Genomic DNA, 22,473 nt, shown 5'->3' with positions numbered 1-22,473 from the left:
GACTGAAGGTATTTTAGAAGTAATGTAAGTATGATTTATCACCTATGCTCAGGGAGGCAAAGATTGCTTCTTCTGCAAAATGATTGAATTCAAACAATTACCAAACTCAAGCCCAGACAGCTTTCTGGGCCACTGTACTCTGGAAAAAGATGACACTTTGCAGGTTATCTCTCCATAAACACGATTCCAAAGACACTATATAGAGACAAACAGATAGAAATCAATACAAGTAAAATTCATTTTCTCAAATGTAGATGTTGCAGATAAAAATAAAGATGTGTGTATATTTTCAATTAAGAAAATTGCAAACAACTTTAAGACGCTGTGAAAAAGAATACGTGCGTATATATACACATATAGAGCTTTTGACCGTGCTTTGAAATTAAATCACAAATATGTAAATGCCCTGGAATATGCATATTTACATATACTAAATTACTGTATCTTCAAGGGAGAATTTTTACTATTTTTAATAATTTAGATATTATATTTCTTCTCTTCTTCCCTCTTTTTTTTTTCCCTCCCTCTCTCTTTTTTCTTTCTTTTGGGTGAGGGATTCCAGAGCAGAAAGGACAAACGTCATATGCTTGAGCTAGTTGCTTTTTGCTAACTGCTCTTTTATTTCTACAATTAAAAAAAAAGAAAGCTCTATTTTTATTGGTTGAATAAAATGGGACTTCAAGAAAAATATATTGGCAGCCCGGTTTATCTGATTTCTCAAGCATCAGAAGACCTAAGATAGGATAGGATATTTTGTTGGCTGTTGTCTAGATCTGCAGGCTTAAATTCTACATTAGCTCCATGTCACACTGGAGTTAGGAGACATGACAGTAACTACAGAGACTATGAGCATTTCTTCTGTTCTTACTCTATGTTAGGTCCTCTGCTACGAAATGTGCACACATTGCTTCATTTGACATTCACAACAGCATAAGAGCAACGCTTAAAATTTCCTTCAAAGCAAAGGTCAGGGAGTGGATAAAATGAAGAACTCTTTTTACTAGAGAGCTGGCAAAAAGGGCCCACGAGCAGAATGACAAAGGCTGAAATAGAGGGGAGGGAAAACAGAGCACAATGAAGTATCACTTCACTGTAGAAAGAGGGTGCCAATGCCTGGGTCAAGGCTGCTTGAATTGCTGGGCTCACCTTGGATTTGACCCTTCAGTTTTTAGGTTGTGTCAAGTTGTCCCTTTTCAAACAGCTAAGAGATAGGATATTTTTGTTAGTAGCAGAGCAGTGTTGTTCTGTATTTGAGAGTCTATCTAGAGGAATCACAGCAAAATTAATCAGGTATGTTAAAACTCGGAAGAATGATTAGACTGGCTTGCATTTCTGGTTTCTGATAGAGGTTGACCCATTACTAAGTCCACTGGGGTATATTTTGCATTCCACATAGCCTACCTGTGAGTATGTGTTATCTGCAGGGCAGTTCTTGGAGAATACTCTGTTCGGTGGATAAAATTGTTATTCTTTCTGTGGTTGCCCATGACATAAGAAAAATGGCCAAGATAGAATTTGCCTTTTACTAGAATGTGAGCTCTCGTGGTGGTCCTATGAGTTTGGGAAAAGATGAAACCTTCTGACACCCAATTTGGGGGTAGTATTAACTGTCAATTTTTCTATATGAAAAAAGGAAGCATGTAATTTAAAAATTATTCTGTATACCTGGCATCTTGTATAGTTTCTCTTGTTTACACATATGTGGTTGCTTTATTTTCCCACAGATTCCATTTTTCCCCTTTCACGGTTGAGCTTTGCTACTCAACTTCCTCACTTCAAATCAGAGAAGAGTTGCTTGTGGTTGTGGTGGGACCTTTAGTGTTGAATGCAGCGATACTTCCTTTGGTCCTGATCAGATGGGGCTGTCAGATACTGTTTGGCTCCTGCCCTGACGTCTTGTCAAAGTTAATCATTACCATGGGACTATGGACAGTTCTAGACCCACTGGCAGTGTTTATAGTGGATACTGTCCTGGGGGTAAGTCAAGTAAAATAATCAGGATATGAGTTATTGACATAGAATTTAGCTTTAGTGCATGAATCGGTTGACATGGGAAGTTTCAGTAATCATGAACAATTTAATGTTTCTCTTAAATTGAAGTTAAGTTTTTCCTCATCATAAAAATGACGGATGTCTATTATAATCAACTGAAGTGTTTATAACTGTCTTAAATGAACATTTGCAGAATAAGCAGGAAATAATGTTGGCAATTAAATTCAAACTAATTGGGGGCATTTTCACAATTATTACAGAGAAATTTTATTTGGTAACTTTTTGTTGGTGACTCTTTTTTAGTAATAAGGGTTTTCACAGCCAAACTTTATTTAAAAAGTAACCAGATAGTAGTTCCTTCAATTTGTTAGGTTACTTATTTGCTTTGTGATCTAATACTCTTCTATAATAAACATACTCAAGAAGAAGTAGAGCTTTTTAAACAACTCTAAGTAATCAAGTTTAAAAACTTATTCCATAGACAAATATTTTGGCTTTCGTGATGCTCACGAGATGAAAGGAAATCTGAATTTTAACTAAATTTTTATACTGTAGATCTGGCTATGAAATATAGCCCCAAGCAAGAGAGCAGATGGATACTATAAATAAATCAATGTGATCAAACAGTCATTTATAAAATTATCTTAATTGATCAAATACTATTCCATAACTGGGGTCTTTCTCCTTTCAAGAAGAAAAAGAAAAGTTTTACAATTGGTTTACATATGTTGAGCTGGAGCCAACTGGATTTTGTCCACATTCCAACTTCCCTCAAACTTTCGATTAGCGAGGGGGAGACCATGCGGTCAAGGTTGGTTGAGCAGGAGGTGTAGAGAGGAATGCTCTTTGCATCCTGCTGGGATCATATTCCATGGCATCTCCCAATTCCTCCCAGAGGCCTGATGGGCATATTGAACAGATGGGGTGCCAGTCCAATCCTATTGCAACCCCATAGGTGGAGCCATTTGGGGAGGATGAGCAGCTCTGTCTGTCATCTTCTGAGATCTCAGCACACAGAATGTCTGCAGCCCTCCTGGAATGGCTTTCCTTATTCCAATCAGGTCCTCTAGAGAGATTAATAGCTAAATGGTCCACTGTATCAAAGGCAGCTGACAAAATGAGCAGTCTAAATTTACTCTGGGGCCTCTGATGTAATCTACAGGAAAGTAGCCTCCAGCAGGGCCATCTCAGCACCAGTTCAGAGGTCTGTAACCTGATGGAAGCTGACTTGGATTCTAATAGATGAGTATAGCACCCATATCTTTCTCCACTTGGAAAGAAAAGCTGAAGGCTCGTTCTCAATCTGCACAATTATTGACTCTCCAGTTAGAATCCATCAGGCTTCATTGCAGATGACATCTAATTTTGCTGTCTTTAAAAAAAACCTTTAAAGCTGCAACTAATCCACAGAGCAGCAGCCTTGGAATTCACACAAGGACACGCCCATTAATTAATCCAAAATTCACATTCTAACATGCTCTCCAGCGACTCGGCACACCAAGTTTGAGAAGTACTGTTCTAAAGCAGTGGTTCTCAAAGTGAGGTCCACTGGATGAATAGCATCAGTTTCACCAGGGAACTTAATTGCACTGCAAATTGAAATGCAAAATCTCAGGCCCTGCACCAAATCTATGGAGTGAAAAACTCTGGGAAGGAGCCCAGCCTCTGAGAAGGGGCTATTGTGTTTTAACAAGCCTTCCAGATGATTCGCGTGCTCATTAAATTTAGTGAACTACTGCTCCACATGGGATCATAGTTATCATAGATTGAATGTCACTCATGAGATTCAACTTGCCTGGGTTCATACTTGCAGTTCTTTCAGCACTTCCTTTTAGCAGAGAAAGCCAGGGATCACTTGTATTTGATCCTGATCAGCCAGCCAAGAGAGAGGCTACCTTATTTTACCGATATATTTTGTTCTGGATTCATTTTTTTATGGCAATCTAAAAGGAGATGTGGCAGATGGAATGGTTTGAGGCTGACGCATTGAGTGGTTGTTGATGTTGCTAATAACATTTTGTTAGTCTCTCAGTTTGCTGGCTCAGAGGTTGGCAATGCATTCCCAGACCCCCATTGATGATACAACAATTCCACTGAGTTCATAAATTCTTTCTCTGCCTGAGCCCAAATCTAGATAAAAAGTAGAGGGAGGATTTGCTATTGAATGTTGTAATTGATCAGCATGTATTTATTGACTATATACTCTCTGCACAGGATTTTAAAAGAAACAGAGTAAGTATGGCATTGTTTCTGCCCTCAATATAGATAAGAATAAGAACACTTAAGAACAAAGATCAAACAAAGGTAGAATACAAGTGTCTTCATTCAGCAAATCATTCTTGAAAATCCATTAGAAGTCATCACGGATTAATAGAAAGAGCATAGATTTGGAGTCAGGGAAAGTGGGTTCTGGTATCAGCTCTGCCATCTGTCAGCCATATGACGTTGGATAAGTCAGTCTTCAACTTCTTCATATGTATCACAAAAAAAGTAATAATACCTACAGATAGTAACATGCACCTTACTCATTTCACAGTATTGTTGGGACAACCAATTGGAAATACACTTTGAAAAATCTAAGGCACCATACATATAAACTGGAAGGAACAAGGATGAGGGTTATAATGAAGTGATGATACTTATGCTCTGTGTACAATATAGGATGTAACAGCCATTGCCCATGATCCAGGCAGGAACTTACAGTCTAGTTGGAGAATCGCACACACAAAGATGAAGTATGGGCAGTGTGTGATGAATGCCATCTGGTAGGCATACCACTTGTTCCCTTACATCCTTCAAGTCTTTGTTCAAATGACAGCATTTCTGATTGCAGTATTTAATAATAGACCCTCCATCCCTCCTGTACTTTTTTCTGCTTCATGTTTTTCTTCAAAATGCCATCTTCTAATATACCATCTTTATTACTTAATCTTACCTACATGCTTATCCGCCACCCTACCCCAACTTAAATGTAAACTTGAAAAATGTAGGGCTTTTGTCTAATTTTATTCACTCTTCTATCTTCAGAGCTTAATGACACATGGTGGGCATTCACAACGATGTGTGTGGGCCAAATGAGTGATTAGCATCTATTGATTAGATTATGTTACTGGCATCACATATCTATCATTTTTAGTATGTGTCATCAGTGAATCCCGCATCTGTTTCTTTACCTTTAAGAAATAGCAGAAGGGGAAGATCTAGAATAGGAGAAATGTATGACAACACTCACAGATCTTCTGCCTGAAGTCCATGTGACAGATTCACATTCTGCCAGGTCAACCTATTAACAAGTACAGAATATAAAAATCTAAATTTTTTTAGATGAAAAGAATTTTTTTTAGGTAAGAAACATCAGTTGAGAGTCAGAATATCTGACTACTAGTCATTGTCCAGATGTTAAAGGATATTCTGATGTAGGGAAAATACAGATTAACTTCTCTGAGCTTCTGTTTTTATTTGTACGTATGTGATATGGATTAGTTCTGACCATGTCCCTTTAAGCTATACTTAAGTATTATAGTCAGTTTAAAATGTAAAGAAATTCTTCTTTCTTACACTGAAGAAAATATATTTTATTTATATTTATATTGCATATTACTTCCACCTGATACCATGAGTCATAATTACAGAACATTTACGTATTGTAAAACTCAAAGGTCAAAGACGTCCATGACAATGTTCTAGGTCCGTAGCATTTAATATTCGTTTTTAAAGACCTCATTGCCTTGTATTTATTTCTAACTCAATATAGAATATGTTGTTCCTTGTCTAAAAGAAAGACTTATTGTTAAATTGACCTAATGTAAACTTCGGTTTTCAAGCTCACATTAAATAGCCTGATAACTTTTTTATAAGTTTCTAAAATAAGCCATCTATTTTATGCATAGTACAAATTAAATTCCTTTCAAATCTGCTTCAGAAAGAAAGGGATCTTTCCACCATCATATTTAATTTCTTCATATCTTGTGCTCATTAAATTCAGAAGTTAATAGTACATAAATAATACATGGCTTTTACTTTATGAAATTTCATGTAGAGTACACACATTTAAAAGCTGATAGGGAAAATGAGAAAAAAAAAAAAACAACTGGTAAACCAGCCATGCAAACCCAGTCTTTTTCTTTTCCTTTGTGTAGCTGAAGATCTGGTGATCTTAATAGAATTTAATTTAAAAACAAATTATGGTATCATATGGTTTTTGTGTATTTAAATTCATCTAACTTGATGATCAGTATTTCCATCCTTATTTCTTGTATTTTCTTTTCTCAGCGGCTTACTCATAATGGGGAAATTCCTGTAGCTGATGCAGCAAAGCTCTACTGGGTGTTTGTAAGAACCAAGCATTCAGGAGTTCTCGGTGTAATGCTCACAGTGCTAATTTACAGCCTCCTGTTCATCATTTCTTCTTTGATTTTATATTTGTATTGTCTCAGGTAAGGTGCTTCCATCCTTTTGGTTCTTCAGCGAGTTCAACCTCCAGTCTTGTTGTGCAGTTAGGCTGTGAGAATATGGTTAAAGAAGAGAATTTAGAACCATGCCTACATGTCTAAGATAGAAATGTCCTTGGTTGGGGCACCTGGGTGGCTCAGTTGGTTAAGCGTCTGCCTTCAGCTCAGGTCATGATCCCGGAGTCCTGGGATCGAACCCCAAGTCGGTCTCCCTGCTCAGTGGGGACTCTGCTTCTCCCTCTCCTTCTGCCCCTCCCACCCCGTCCTTGCTCTCTCACGTGCTCTCTCTCTCGCACTCTCTCTCAAATAAGTAAATAAAATCTTAAAAAAAAAGAAAGATGTGTCATTGATTGTTCATAACATCTATCATGAAGACCAACTGAGAAATTAATCGACTTTTGGGGAAATGTTTTCCCCATAATAGAGAGATCTCATTTTTCTGTAAATTGTTATACTTATTTCTTCAAACTAGGGGCCAATGAGAAACAAGGAGTAATCCCTTAATATCCAATAATATCCTGGTAAATTTCCCAGGAAGCTTATGTAAAAATCTTTTTCTCTCTTCCTTCCAATCCACTTTCTTCCCATTCTTCCCATCCCTGCCAGAATCACTAAGAGAAGAATCATCCTTCAGCTTTGATCCTGAATATCGTAGGGTTTGGCTTTCCAGGTCACTCATTAAGCAAGCAATGTATATGCATGAAGAAAATTGAGAAAAGCAACAAATTAGAGGCAGTATAAAATGTGCTTAGGAAGACTTTTCACTCTGTTGATGGTTTCCTTTGCTTTGCAGAAGCTTTTATGTTTGAAATAGTCCCACTTGTTCAATTTTGCTTTTGTTGCCTATATATTTTTTTAAAAATTTTATTTATTTATTTGACAGAGAGAGACACAGTGAGAGACGGAACACAAACAGGGGAAGTGGGGAAGGGAGAAGCAGGCCTCCTGTGGAGCAGGGAGCCCAATTCAGGGTTCAATCCCAGGACCCTGGGATCATGACCTGAGCTGAAGGCAGACACTTAACGACTGAGCCACCCAGGCACCCCTTGTTGCCTATATTTTTTAAAAGCCATTTTCATAGCCATGAAATCACTGGCAAAACCAATGTCATGAAATTTCCTCATTTTTTTTTAATAAAATTTTTACAGTTTCGGGTCTTATATTTGTCTTTAATCCAGCTTGAGTTGATTTTTGTGTGTGATATAAAGTAAGGGTCCAATTTCATTCCTTTGCATGTGGATATCCAGTTTTTTCAGCACCATTTGTTGAAAAGACCATCCTTTTTCCATTGTATATTTTTGGCACCCTTGTTGAAGATTGATTGATTGTATATGCATGGATTTATTTCTGGGCGCTGTAATCTGTTCTATTGGTCTAATTGTCTGTATTTATGCCAGTAGCATACTGTTTAAAGTACTGTAGCTTTGTAATGTAATCCAGCAACTCCACTTCTAGAAATTTATTCAAAAGAATTAAAATCAGGATCTCAAAGAGATATTAGAACTCCCATGTTCATTGCAGCATTATTCACAATAGCCAAGGTGTAGAAACAACCTAAATGTTCATCAACAGATGAATGGATAAAGAAAATGTGGTAGACACATACAATGGAATATTATTCAGCTTTGAAAAGGAAGGACATCTGTCAATGTGTGACAACACAGATGAACATTGAAGACGTTATGCTAAATGAAATAAGCCAGCCACAGAAGGACAAACACTGCATGATTCCACTTATATGAAGTATCTAGAATAGTCAAAGTCATAGAAGCATGGTGTGGAATGGTGGTTGTCAGGGTCTAGAGGGGAGGGGAGAATAATGTTTCAGTTAAGCAAGATGATTAAGTTCTGAGATCTGCTGTACAACACTGTGTCTGTAATTGACAATACTGTATTATACACTTAAAGAACTGTTAAGAGAGTAGATGCCATGTTAAGTGTTCTTACCATAATTTAAAAAAAAAAAGTGCTAGGAAGAGGTCAACACAAAAGTCTCTGAGAACACAGAGAAAAGGAATCAACACAGATCTGGAGGAGGATTGGGGCAGCAGCCAAACACATCAGTTGAAACATAACCCTTGAGTAATTTTCAGAGTTTTAATATAATTGGAATGGAAGAAAAACAGAGGGAAGAATGTTCCTGGGCAAAGGGAAGATGTATGAAACCATATGATTATGAGAAAGTATGACATATTTGGCCACTCAAAAATGTTTTAATGTGGTTGGAGTATAGGATATGGGGCAATGGCAGTTGGCTGAGATAAGATTAGATGTGTAGTCAAGGACTAGATGATAAACATCTTGACATCATGTTGTGGAGCTTGAATTTGTTGATAAAGTAAAAAAATTGAAAGATTTTCAATAACTTAAATTTAGGAAGATCACTCTACCAATAGAAGGGAAAGTGGATTTAATAGTGGTCAGGTTGAAAGCAGGGAAATCTAGTTAGAAAGCCATTTCAATAGTCTAGGCAGAGGGTCAAGAGCCTTCACTAAAGAGAATGACACAGGAAATGGGCAGTTGTGGCATACTGAAGAAATAGTTGACATACATAGAACTTTTGGGCTTGTTGGAAACTGAAGGTGAAGGAAAGAATGACATTTAGTATAATTTAAGTTTTGGAGTTGGGTATCCATGGGTGGATGGTGGTAGCATTCTCAGAGACAGAGATTACATGGAGAGTAAACATTTAGAGGAGATAGATAATGAGTTAAATTTTCATTCCTATTGACCTTAAGCTATCTTTGATATTGCCAAGGGAAAAAGCATCATAAGAAGTTGAATAAATGAGTGTAGAACTCAGGCAAAACTATATAGACAATGAATTCGTGTGGAGGAAGTCATGAGTTTCATTGCTTTGTAGGGTAAGAGACTCAATTTCTCAATTACTGACTTTTTTTATATACAAAGCTATGCTGTAAATGGAAAATGGTTAGAAAAAAGTATTTTTTTAAAAAAGAGTGGTTTTTAGGGGCACCTGGGTGGCTCAGTCTGCTAGGCGTCTGACTCTTGGATTCGGCTCAGGTCATGATCTTGCCGTCTGGGATCGAGCCCAACGTGCGCTCCATGCTGAGTGTGTTGTCTGCTTCTGGTTCTCTCTCCTTTCCCCTCTACTCCTCCCCCCAACTGCTCGCTTGCAGTCTCTCCCTCTCTTTCTAAAATAAATAAATAAAATGTAAAAAAAAAAAGAGTGGTTTTTAACATGTGGGTGGTTTCAATATATTTATATGCATGCATGAAAATTCTAAAAGAGAAAAATAGTGCAAATGGCTAAGCAAGTGAGGATAATTGAAGAAGGAGGTCTCTGAAGACATGATGGAGAGCACATATGGAGACAAACCCAGGATTTAGGGAAAGAATCTTGTCCCTTGATGTGATAAGGAAAGAGATAATGTTGAAGCAAAAGCATGGAAGTTTGTGGCAGGGCCATGAGGGAATTCACATATGATAGCCAGTATAATTTTCTGTGAAATGGGAGGTGAGCACACTTCTCAATTCTTCCTTCCTTAGACCAATAACATAGCTGCAGTAAAGTTGCACTTGCTTTCCTGTGGGAAGGGAAGAAAGTCTTCCCTGATCATTCAGTTTTCATTTGACCACTAACTTGTCCTGTGGCCCCCTAGGCAAAGATGTCCATTTGCTAGATTTCAGGCATTTTCTTGTGGAACATGGTAAGAATGACACGTACGTGTAGATCTGAAAAGAGGCTCTACATGAAGCATGATTCTATTATTTAAAATGACTAGGATTTCCTCGAGAAGTTAAATATAATAGTACATCATGTAGTTTAGACTTTCGGAGGATTAAAAAATTATCAGATAATGCTATGTACCATTTATTACCTCATCGATATATCTCTTCTCACTTAAAATAAGGTGAATGTTTGCAACCGTGCATTTCTTTGTCCGAGGTTCACATTTTTATTATCAAGAAGATTACTTGTAAAGTATGAAATATAGCATGAAGTATGAAGTATAGAATTTATGCATCAAATAACTAGGATTTAATATTTTGCTGCCTAAAACAAATAGTGGTTTGCTTTAAAATACAACAGAAGGATTACCTCCATGAGAAAGCATGGATAGGAGGAGTGAGAAGTTCTGTCAAGGATGCAGAAATGATTAGGAAAAAGCAAAGACAGACGACGTGTCCGGACATCATAGAGAATGAGCCTGAAAAAGTCCAGGAGGAATAAACAAGTTTTGTGCACTCTTTCAGCATAGCCCTTCACTGTCTTCCATGCTTATCCTGACCCATCAGAACGAGACATGCTCGGTAACACCCAGGTTTTGCTAGTGTTTTAGAAGCAGATGCTCTTCACATGTCTTTAGGTAATGATAGAGATAACAATAATCTCCCACAGGGAAAATACCTGTAGTGTTTGTATGCATAAAGTGGCTCTAATATGTCAGCTAAAAGATCTCTTTACTGATGTTTGCACAACATCTCTCTCTAAAATGTTGGAGAGCTGAGTGGCCCTGTTCTCTACAGCAATCACTGCCACCAACAGAGGCGTCTGGTCAGTGAGGTGGGGTTTGCTCTGGCATAAAAGTAGGCAAAGAGATACAGAAATCCCAAGAACTCATCTTCATTGAAAGATGCCAATCTGGATCTGTTTGTGTTGACTGATTTGGTTAGCATTCTTAATCCAAATCTTAAGGCCACAATCTCAGGTCTTCTGGGCTTTTGGATCAGTCCTGTCAAAACATGTGATAACCTGGCTAGTATTATAGGAACACAAAGGGTATCAAGTCTGCTATACAGGCTGTTAACAGAGAATGTTATATAGCTCTGGGCACCGTAAGCTCTACATTATAAAGACTGGCTGTGTAAGCTCCAGATTGGACCCTATTGAGTTTGGCTGATTGGATCTTATTCTTCCAAGAGCCTGAGTAATTTATTGCTGAAGGGTTTCTACTAGAAAAATTCTCACTCCCCATAGTTCTAGGAGAGTTGACCTGTGTGAGGAGGTTCTTGACCTGAGTGTAATTATCTGAACCGGATTTCATAGCTTTAAAAAAAGCATTAATCTTTTTAATGTTTTTTCCTTATTATAAGAAGAGTATGTTATTTAGGAAAAAAATTGAAACTATAGAAGAGATCAAAAAATAAATTTAAAAACACCAATAATATCACCATTGAGACAAAGCATTGTTAATCATTTGGTAAAGTTATTGCAATTTTTTTCCCATGTGTATTTTTACAAAGTTGAAATTATTCTGTAAGAATAACTTTGTATGTTGATTTCAAACTGAATAATATTGTATGATAAATACTTTCATATTCTTTACTTACTTCACTAACATTTTATGTCCACACATTATTTTATACCAGATAAGCAATATAAAATATTTAAATATTTCTTTATTTCTGGACAATATTGTTTCTCAGTTTTGTGCATTTTAGAAATAATTCTGATGAACATCTTAAGACTCAGGGTCTTGTCCACATTTTAGATTATTTTTGAAGAGTATCCTAGAGACCCAGAAATACTGTTTCAGGCCATATGATGTTTCTAAGACATTAGATAATATTGCAAAGTTATGTTTTAGAGAAGTTGGATTTATACTTCTATAGAAGTGCATGGGGGATCTGACCAACTCATGTTCACATCGTATGATAACTTTTTTTTTAATCTAATAGAAGAAATGGGATCTCATCCTTTTCTAAATGTGCATTCCTTTGTTTCTAGTTACTAAATATTCTTAGTATGCTTATCACTCACTCATTTATTTTTCCTCTTTGTGAATTACCTTCTAAATGTCCCTTTGTCTTTCTTTCTATGAGTATTCAAATTTGTTTCTTACTGAGTTATATGAGTTTCATATATATTATAGTAGTAACCCTTCTGTCATATTTTAATGGATGTTTTCTCCATTTGACAATTAACTTTTAAATGTATTTTTGACTTTTTAGAAAAATAGGTATTATAGGGATGCCCTGCTGGCTCAGCTGGTAGAGCATGTAACTCTTAATCTCAGGGTTGTGAGTTTGAGCCCCATATTGAATGTAAAGATTACTTAGAAGAACAGGGTATTATAATTCATATACAGTAAAGCCTTTTGATCATTAGACTTATTTAAATAGATCTTAAATTTAAAAAACATCCTTCCTCGTTCAGAAATGTTATAACTATTTACTTCTATTTTTATAAAGTTGGAATTTTTTTCATTGAACTCCTTATCACAAGCCATGTAGAATTCATTTGATATGGATAATGTCGAGATCTAAACAAGACATCTTTTATTTTATTTTCCTGGTCTTTTCTTTCAGATGGTATTATCTTTAGGTATTAACTGCTTTGCCATTTTGTTTTACTCTGTTTTACTTTTAGAAATTTTAATTCTAGTTCATGTTTCCAGTGGGATCAATGGAGCTCCTCTTTTCTAGAGCTTCTTTTAAAAAACTTACATTTTGGCCAAACTTTTATAGATGGCTATCTGTAGGCATTGGCATGAAGAAAATCTGTGAAGACCATCTATACCTGTCAGGGTGTTTGCTTCATCTGGCCTTGCAGAGTTCCTCGTAACCCTTCTGAGCAAAACCTTTGTTGATACTATATGGGTCCTTTCACTCTAAATCCTTTATTTGAGTAGTCCAAATGATCTACAGGCTGCTTACATATTCCTTTAAAATATTCAGAGAATGAGAAATCACCATTTAAATGTCAGTTAGAGTAAGCTTTTATATTCCTGGAAGCTGTATACAAATCTGAAAGACTTGCACTTAAGTTAATTAGTTTTGGAGGGTGCTGATGTCTTCTTAATCATTGACTTAATAGTTCTGAAAAGCCTTATAAGTTTTAGCTGTGGCCACTTACTACTTAGGAAAATTATTTTAGATTCAGATAATTTAAAGGTAGGTTTTGATGAGAATACTATGAGCGTATTCATTGCCTGGGGAATATATATAAGGTAATCAAAGATTTTCCACTTTCTGAATTAATCTTCTTTACAACGTTCCTCACTTAAAGCAAAATATTATTTACCATGTGGAGAAAAAATTCTGAAAATGATCTAATTAATAGATAACTGATTTTCATATCCCCCAAAATTGTCACCTAATTATGGGCACTCTATGCCCTAATAGCCCTAATGGACTATGAACATCGTGACATGCTGGTATAGGAATAGACCTATTTAAAAGATTTGGATGCTACACTGTGTCAGTTTCAACAAACTGAAGGATTGTAACCAAAATAGTTCACTGCTGTGGATTCAGGTAGCTCATGATGGTCATTAGCCAAAAGCCCATCAGTATCCCCACTCTGTTCCTCAGGCCCTAAACTCTTCGATGTGATCAGTTGAATTCATGCTATATGCTGACTCCACTACGATCTTTTCTTCAGCAAATAGAGGGATCTCTTTCTACCCTCCCCGCCAACCCCACCTGTAGCTACAAGAAGCTGGGTCAGAGATAAACTGAACATTTCCTGACATGATATTCTCTTGTAAAGATAACATAAAAGCTTCTCAGTTAAGTCTAAGTCGTTTGATAAATTGGCTTTTGGTAAATTAGCCTTCTTCTGATACCTCTAAGATAAAAGAAAGTGAAATGGTCTACCACAACTTCCATTTTCATCCCAAACTTGTAAGAAACCGGGCATGTGAGTTTTGACCAAAGGTAAGCAGGTGTCAAGAAGATATGTGTACCTTGATGAAGTGTCAGGTACATATTCTCTTATTGACACAGTCCAAATCACTGGCATGAGCTTCTTTTAGGCCACTGGAATGAGGAATTTTCTTTCCTACTTCCATTTAAGTATCTGCATTTGATAGTGTAGATAACGTACAGGAGCCACTGTCATTCCCTATTTCTCTCTGTTAGTATCCTGCATAATCGATAAAATTATCATACTTGTCACTAAAATAATTGAACAAAAAAAATCAAACACTCAAACGCAAAGAACAACTATTTTGCTTTGCTTCTGCAAAACAGTGAGGATTACATGTGCCTAAAATGGTGCCTCAAACTCTCCAACCATGTGTTTAATATGTTATATAACATGAAACTCTGGACTGTGGAGGGCAAAGTCACTGACTCTAGAATTCACCATTGTCTTTTTCTGTACCCAGAAAAGTGTTTAGAACACAACAAACATGCAACAAATATTTGTTGAATTAAGACCATAAATAAATAAAGGAAGATATTTTCTTAATGATGAAGACAGACTGCTTTCAAATAAAGTATGACTCACAGGCTGTCTGTTCAAATCAATCTAGTTCCCAAGTGCTTTCCATTTTGAATGCTCCACTGGAATATAATGAAAAAGTGTGAAAAAGACATACACGAAGTTCTTATGTGTGTTAATCTGACTCATCCAAGTGGCTAGAATAGATTTTGAATTTGAACTCTTTGGCAACACCCAACTTTACAAAATTACAGTGCAATGAGGAAGGAGGAGTCTAAAAGAGTCACAGTGATGTGCAAAACATTTAGGCACTGTATGAAAAAAAAAATCCAGAGGATCCAGGGAAGTGCTAAACACGTCATAGATACAAAATGCTTTGTCACTCCCTTCTGGCCAGTTGTCTGCTCTGACTTGGTGTTTCTATTCCTTGGTGTTTCTACTCAAGTTCAATTCCACTTGCCCCAACCTTCATTCTCTACCACCCTTTCCAAGTGATTTTTTTCTTTTTAATCATCTGGTGTGTAGGTACATATGAGGCTTGCTTCGATGCTCAAAACTCTGGATGGGTTCCTAGTGATCTAGGTCACATTTGTGAAAGAGGCATCATTCTGCAAGGACGCAGATCCTAAAAGTGCCTCAGCCTTCCGAATGGCTTAAGTGCTGAAGCAGCACCCTTTTGTTTTGTTTTGTTTTGTTTTGGTCATTCACATTGATCATGAGACCAGGACTTCCTATCAGCCCCATGCTTCCCCAGTGGCCAAGACTTCAGAGCTGAATTTGATTTGAGAAAATGCTGCCTAGTTCTTCTGCTTCACCTTATTCTTTATAGTTTGGGTTTTCCTGTAAAACTGACCTACCTACAAAACCGGAGTCAGTACCCTCATGGGAATAGAAGACAACAGGAACTGGAAGAGCTGATCCTGTGGCCATTAGAATAACAACTGAACAAGAAAGAAGAGAATTCTAACTCTGATAGATGATTGGATCTCACAGTCATCTCGGAATGTTCGAGGACAGGGTTCAAAAAGACTTCCATAATGTGCCATATAAATTGATATACTGAAGGTTTCACAGAGGGTGTTTAATATTTTCCTTTCAGTCCCTAAATAGTAATTTCTGCCATTTCCAGAGCACTTACTGCATGTTAATCCCTGAATTGAATATAGAATGAGGTTACTTCACGTAATTCTGACAATTCAGGACCTGTTAACATCATGTATTTTTCATACATAAAGAAACCAAGCATTAGTGACTTTAAGTAATTTGCCTAAGGTTGCACAGTAGGCCAGTGGCTCAGAGGATACCCATACGCTGTCTTCGGAACTCTAGAAACTGCAATATTACTTGTATCTCATATTTCTTAATTGTTTTTAAAAGATTTAATGTATGGGGCACCTGGCTGACTTAGTCAGGGTGAAGCTTCTGCCTTGGGCTCAGGTCATGATCTCCGGGTCCTGGGATCGAGTCCCGCATTGGGCTCCCTGCTCAGCGGGGAGTCTGCTTGTCTCTCTGCTTGCCCCTCCTCTGCGTGTGCTCTCTGCATTTATTTATTTATTTATTTGAGAGAGAGCTCAAGTGGGGGCGGGAGGAGCAGAGGCAAGGGACAAGCAGACTCTGCACTGAGTCCAGAACTGATGCGGGGCTCAATCCCACAACTGGGAGATCATGACCTGAGCTGAAACCAAGAGCCAGAGGCTTAATTAACTGAACCACCGGGGTGCCCCTATATTTCTTAGTTTTTTTAAACAATAAAATTACTTAAAATTCATATTTGTGGTTAATTTTCACCTAACGAATGAATATGATATAGTGGTTTGATACCTGGATTGAAGACTCTTTGGCCTGGCTTGAATCTTGGCTCTGGCACTTACTAGTTTCGTGTCCTTTGGTAATAGTTTTACCCCTATGATTTTTCCTTATCTTTAAAATGTGTATAGTAAATAAAGAGTAAAACTTTGTTTTTTAGATTACATGTATGAGTGAAATCATATGGGATTTGTCTTTCTCAGTCTGACTTACTTCATTTAACAAAATACCCTCTACATCCAACCATGTTGTTGCAAATGGCATGATTTTATCCTCCTTTATGGCTGTGTAATATATGTATGTGTGTACACACACACACACACACACACACACACACACCATGTTTTCTTCTTTCCACTCATCTATGGATGGACACTTGAGTTGCTTCCATATTTTGGCTATTGTAAATAATGCTGCAGGAAACATAGGGGTGTATATATCTCTTCAAATTAGTGTTTTCATTTTCTTTGCATAAATACCCAGGAGTAGAATTATTCAATCAACAAAACAGAGAGGGAGGGAGGGAGGGAGGGAGGGAGGAAAGCAGGAAGGGTAGGAGAGATCTGTCCTCAAATCTATCCTCTCCCTCACCTTCTCCAGCTTCTGGCAATTGCTTAGCTCTTGAACTTGTCCACCTTGTTCTATTTCTAGGCTCCTTTCCCCGTCCAGTGTGTCCTGATCTCTCCCCTGACTTACTGTAACATTAGCCTTCCAACCAGTCTCGTTATATCCCTTTTTGCTCCTTTTAATCTATTTTCCTCACTATAACCAGAATGATTTTTAATTAAAAAGTATCGTATCACTTCTTGCCTTAAATCCGTGTAATGGCTTCTGATTGCTCTCACATTAAGAACTCTCTTGACCTGGGTGGGCCCTTCCTTCCTCACATGATACTACCCTAACACTAGGTGCTTTCCTTGTCATTCTGCCCTCTTCCTGCCAGCCCCAGGGCCCCATGCAGTCTCCTCTGTACCCTCTTCCTGGGATTCTCACCTGTCCCCTTCCCTACTGCTTGCACTTAGTAAGTATTAGGCATTTGGTAGGCAAAGGTGAATATTTGTTGACTGAGATAATGAATTAATGAGGAATGAGTGAAGAGGATGATTATCCCCTTACAAACATGAGACCACACATATTTTGAAGGATATATACTTCGTAAACCTACAATAGAGCTATCTCTGGAAATGGGGATGGAGGGGTTCTTGACTACTTCCCATTATGTCTATATTTTTTATTTTCTGAATTTCTTTTTCCTTTTCCTAAAATTATTTTCCCTTCTCCATTTTATTTCTTTTTTATTTTATATTGTATTTCTCTTTTCCTCTATTTATATATATATAATTTATATAGCTTATATATAAATTATATATATATATAATTTCAAACCAAAGCCACTTGAATTTCAATTAGTCTTAAACAGAATGCTGAATATGCAAGTGTTTGTAGAAAGCCCACAAAAGCTTTTTCCATACATATAAAAACTTTAGTGTCATATACCTCATCTAAAATGTTCAACAAGTCCTCTAAAGAATATGTGAACAGATTTCACATGAATTTTGGCAAGCGTAAGTTGTTCAGACCTTTACCTGAAGCATTCTAATGTACTTACACCAGTAGATAAGCAGTTTTATCAATAAGCACATTGACTGTGATATCTGTAAAGTCATGCTGCTAAACTCATTTGTAATTTTTAGAGTTAGAAAGAAGCAATCATATTTGATTCTTTTTAATTTACATATATATATGTTTTTTTCTTTTGGAGCTAGTTTAAGTTATAGACTCCATCCTTTTCATGACCCTTAAAATACTATGTTAGCTAAATGTTCACACTTGTCCTTTTTAGCTTTAAAAGAAATGTCACATCCTAGGTTTCTGTAAATGACCCACATTCAGATGTGAACCAAACATAATAGCTTCTGCCATTCACCAAGCAATGAATTGCTTCAAATGTAGGACACAGGGCAGAGGACTTTGTAAATTACTTTGTTTCATTGGCCGTCATCAGAACCTGTGGCATAATATGTGACCTATTTCTATAAACAATAATGCCCTCGGCTTTGCGGACAGGTGGAATACAGTTTCTCTTTTAATTACATTTTGAAGAAATAATTTAAAAATGAAAATTTTCAGACACTTTGAAGGGTTGTATTGTTAAGAGAAATCCAAATCTGTAACCATCATCAGGTAATGATACAGAATATCATAAAATACTAGCTTTTTATTAAATAGCAACTCATCTATACAAATGCAAAAATAATATAATGAACTTGAATAGTCTTCTCCTAATTTCACTAATTATTAAAATATTTCCATTTTGGTTTTCTCTTTCTCTTCTCTCATCTAATATGTTTAGTATCTTCAGTTTTATATAAATCAATCTGATCTTTATACACACACATGCAAAATGGCAGACAATGCATGAAAATACATGCACGTCTGTGTGTGTGTGTGTGTGTTATTTCTGACCCATTTGAGAATAACAAACTTTCATAACTTAATATGATCACAGAAAGTTTAAAGTTAATATTTCATTGACTGGCTCCAGTTTGTCTACACAGAGAAAATAGTCTGTTGCTCTCTCTCATCAATGTCTTACCAATGCCCAGTTTATTTATGAAATAATTGTTTTAATTTTTTAATAAATAAATATGCTTAATATAAATATTTTATAAATAAAATAAGTTTAATTATGACATTTATTGAAACTGTTTGAGATTGTATGTTTTTATAGAAATTTTCTTAACATTTAGTTGGACTCTAAGTTTCTAAAGAGAACCAGAAAAGTGAAGTTCAATAGCTATGCACTAACTTTGATCAGTATGGACTGCCTAACTCCCTGAAAAGACAAAATGACTCACTTTTGGGTAAATGTTATATTGCTTAACTGATTACATAATCAAATGAATTACATAATTATCAACACTCAGTTTATGTTTAAATTTTTACACATATAACCATAGACTATTTTCTCCTTTTTTTGTGTGTAAACTGGCTCTATAGGGCTGCAAAATATGCTAAAAACTAGTAACGGTTGGTAAGTTGACTCATTCACAACCCATCATAAAGCTGTTCATTGGAAAATGCCACTCAACATGGCAAGAAAAAAATGTAAATGTAAAACTAAAGTGCAGTTAATCTTTGTACAGCTTTCCATATTCCAATATGCCCTTTAGTTCTTTGTTGAAGCATTTGTATACCATCCTGTAGATCTGGGCTTGGGTGTTTGCATAATTATTCTTTCACACAAAATGAAGGAGATATAAAGAGGAGACAGACATTTTCCGGGCAAAAGGAACAGAAGCTAGAAGAAACAGGACTGTGATTCCTAATTAATTCAAAGTTAATTGCATTGTTGCTAATCCTGCACTTAAAATCTTCATATAGAAAATGTTTATGGCAGCAAATTGACAGTAATTTAACTACATTAAATCTTACTACCATTAAAAGAAAGAAAGATGGATGTTATATTAAACAAGCTTAAGAGAATGGTGAAGACTAGCTCTTGTTTAACAAGACAACTAGCAAATCATTCAAATGGCCGACCTAGAATCTCAAAGCACAGTAAGAGTAGTAGTTGAATTTCAAGATGGTACCAAGCCATATGGCCTGTCTTGAGTCATCAGTGACACTGGCTGGCAGTTTTCCTTTTATTTCCATTCTGTGATGAGTGCAGAATAGTTAGGGGGAAACAAAGACACACAGATCTTATTTGGCAAGTAGAATCAAAAAATCTATTTTACTATTTTGGAAGAAGTAAGATAAAGGTCCTTAAATGAAGATATGTGTTGTATTGATTATTTTCACTGAAGAGTCAGATGTGAACTTTGGTGTTAGCTCTGAGTTTAAATTCTGTCTCTGTTACTTATAAAGAGCAAGACTAATTTTTTTTTTTATTTTAGTGCATCAATATGTAAAAGACAGGATTAAAGCAAGGCTAGATAACACAATGGATGTGAAAGACCACCATTTTAATGGGAACTCAATAGATTTTAGTTTTAATTACCTACTCTATTTAAAGCAAAATATAATTATCCTGATCATTGAAATTAAATACTTACAATTCCCCATTTTGTATAGAAAGGCACTTCCACGTAATGCTCAACTATCTTGGTACTCCAATTCATAACTTGGGCATTTTGTAATAACTTTTCAAAGGGGTAGTTTATTGATACTGTGATGCATTAGGGTTCTTGACTGTAAGTTTCCTTTAACAAATCCCTCACATTTGAATTTATGTGGTATTCATAATACAAATTAATGGCTAAATATTTCTTTATTTTCTACCTTCTATTACTTGGACATCAAAAATCAGAAATAATAGGCTTATAGGAGATAATTGCAAAAAAAAAACCCAGATTATTCTTTCATTATGATGTTTAGTGGAGGATAGCATTAAATTATTTCTGGAATATAAGTCAAATAATTTCTGAAAGACAAATGAGAACAATGAACTACAATAGAATACATAGACATTGATAAAAGAAACAAATTATTAAACATTTTTGGGGGACAAAAAGTAAACAATATTTGGGCAACAAAAATAACAGACAGTTTTGTTCTTAGATTGCACAGTGATTCTTGGATATTAGATGCATTTCAGCGCATCCATACTGAAGAAACTAAGTTTTTCATACCATATGATTTGGAGATTTCCAATCAGGAGCTCAGTTACATAGTGAAAAGGTCTGAGCAATGGAGAGGAATCCACGGTGAAAGGAAGAAGGTGAGTTGGTTTGAAGTAGATTTTGTTTTTTGACTGCACAAGAGAAACTCATTCTGTTAGCGTATCAGTAAATGGGTACATTTTCTCACATTGTTCTTGAAGCCATTTTTTACTGTATTTGACTGCTACCACTATACAAATCTTGCAACTTGACTGTATATTGATTATTTTTTATTAGTTGAAATGAGGAAACATGGCCAGGTGGTTCTTAGAGTGTAACACTGTTATTTTCTTATGGAAATATTTATTGATACCTACTGTATGTATATTGAGCAAAATTGCGCAAGGGTTGTGAAGAATATAAAAGAAGCTAGTGGAGCACCTGGGTGGCTCAGTCAGTTAAGCATCTGACTTGATTTTGACTCAGGTCATGATCTCAGGGTCGTGAGATGGAGCCCTGTGTTGGGCTCCATGCTTAGCTGGGAGTCTGCTTGAGATTCTCTGCCTCTCCTTCTCCCTCTGCCCCTTCTCCTGCTCTCTCTCTCTCTTTCTCTCTCAAATAAATAAATAAATCTTTAAGAGAAAAAGATAAAAGAAGCTAGTGACTTACTTCCCACATGTGACATGATTGCTGGCTTCAATGTCATCTTGGGGGGACAGGAGGAAGAGAATATTATTTCTCACAAAGATCCAAAACTCAGAGTTTTTCTAGACTTTTCTTTGTCTCCTAGAAATTTTTTTTTTTAGTTTTATCATCCAGTTAGTCCTATTGACTTTACTTTCTTAATATCTACTCTTCTCTCTTCCATTTGCTACTGCACATCTAATGACCTCAATACCCGACTTCTGAACAACAGCAACACTCTGCTAACTGCTCTGCCTCCCTACAGTCTCACACTGCAGTTACCACGTCATCACACCGTCCATGAACTCATTCTTTAGACTATTTCTACAGTGTAGATCTGACCCTCCATTTCCCTGTCGTAAAACCCTTTGCCTGAAGAGTAAAAGCCAACATTCAGACTGATGCGTTTTTGCCATTTGATGGGATTCTTGTCAACCTCTCTAGTGATGCCTCCTGTATCTGCATCCCACCCCTCCCCCTTAGCCTTCCTCTTGCCAAATACTTCCCATATAAGTAGGCCATATGCTTATTTTTATAAGCATAGTTTGCTAAATATGATATATTGTTTTACATTACCATCCATTCCTCTCTGTTTAGAGGAGCATCCTCCCAGCTCCTCAGGTACCATGTGGCAAACTAATTCTTCATCCAGACTGACCTTGAGTGTTGCTTCGAGGGAGCCTGCCGAGAGAGGACCACCTCCTTTGTGTCGAAGCTGCTTGTTTTATCCGACCCTTCTAACACACAATCTGAGAATTACCTGTGTTTTCCTATTCCTTTTTAGACTAAGATCTTGTGTAATAAA

General features: G+C 36.5%; 1 protein-coding gene across 1 annotated transcript in view; it reads left to right on the top strand.

Annotated features, from left to right (window-relative positions):
• The window catches only part of LOC112838136 (uncharacterized), a gene marked incomplete at its 5' end in the record, with an annotated part of 234,215 nt that extends 212,230 nt beyond the window's left edge, over window positions 1–21,985 (top strand). Inside the window, 4 exons of the mRNA XM_073877665.1 lie at window positions 1,725–1,977; window positions 6,265–6,428; window positions 20,944–21,103; window positions 21,791–21,985. Of these exons, the coding sequence (XP_073733766.1) occupies window positions 1,725–1,977; window positions 6,265–6,428; window positions 20,944–21,103; window positions 21,791–21,985 (772 nt within the window). The remainder of the gene's footprint in view (window positions 1–1,724; window positions 1,978–6,264; window positions 6,429–20,943; window positions 21,104–21,790) is intronic.
• Window positions 21,986–22,473: the final 488 nt, after the last annotated feature.

The sequence above is a fragment of the Callorhinus ursinus genome, unplaced genomic scaffold, assembly GCF_003265705.2.
Source record: "Callorhinus ursinus isolate GAN/ISIS: 27379988/994484 unplaced genomic scaffold, GSC_fseal_2.0 scaffold26, whole genome shotgun sequence".
In the NCBI taxonomy this organism is placed as follows: Eukaryota; Metazoa; Chordata; class Mammalia; order Carnivora; family Otariidae; genus Callorhinus; species Callorhinus ursinus.
Note: the sequence above shows the minus strand (reverse complement) of the source record. Positions and strands in the feature narration are given on the sequence as shown.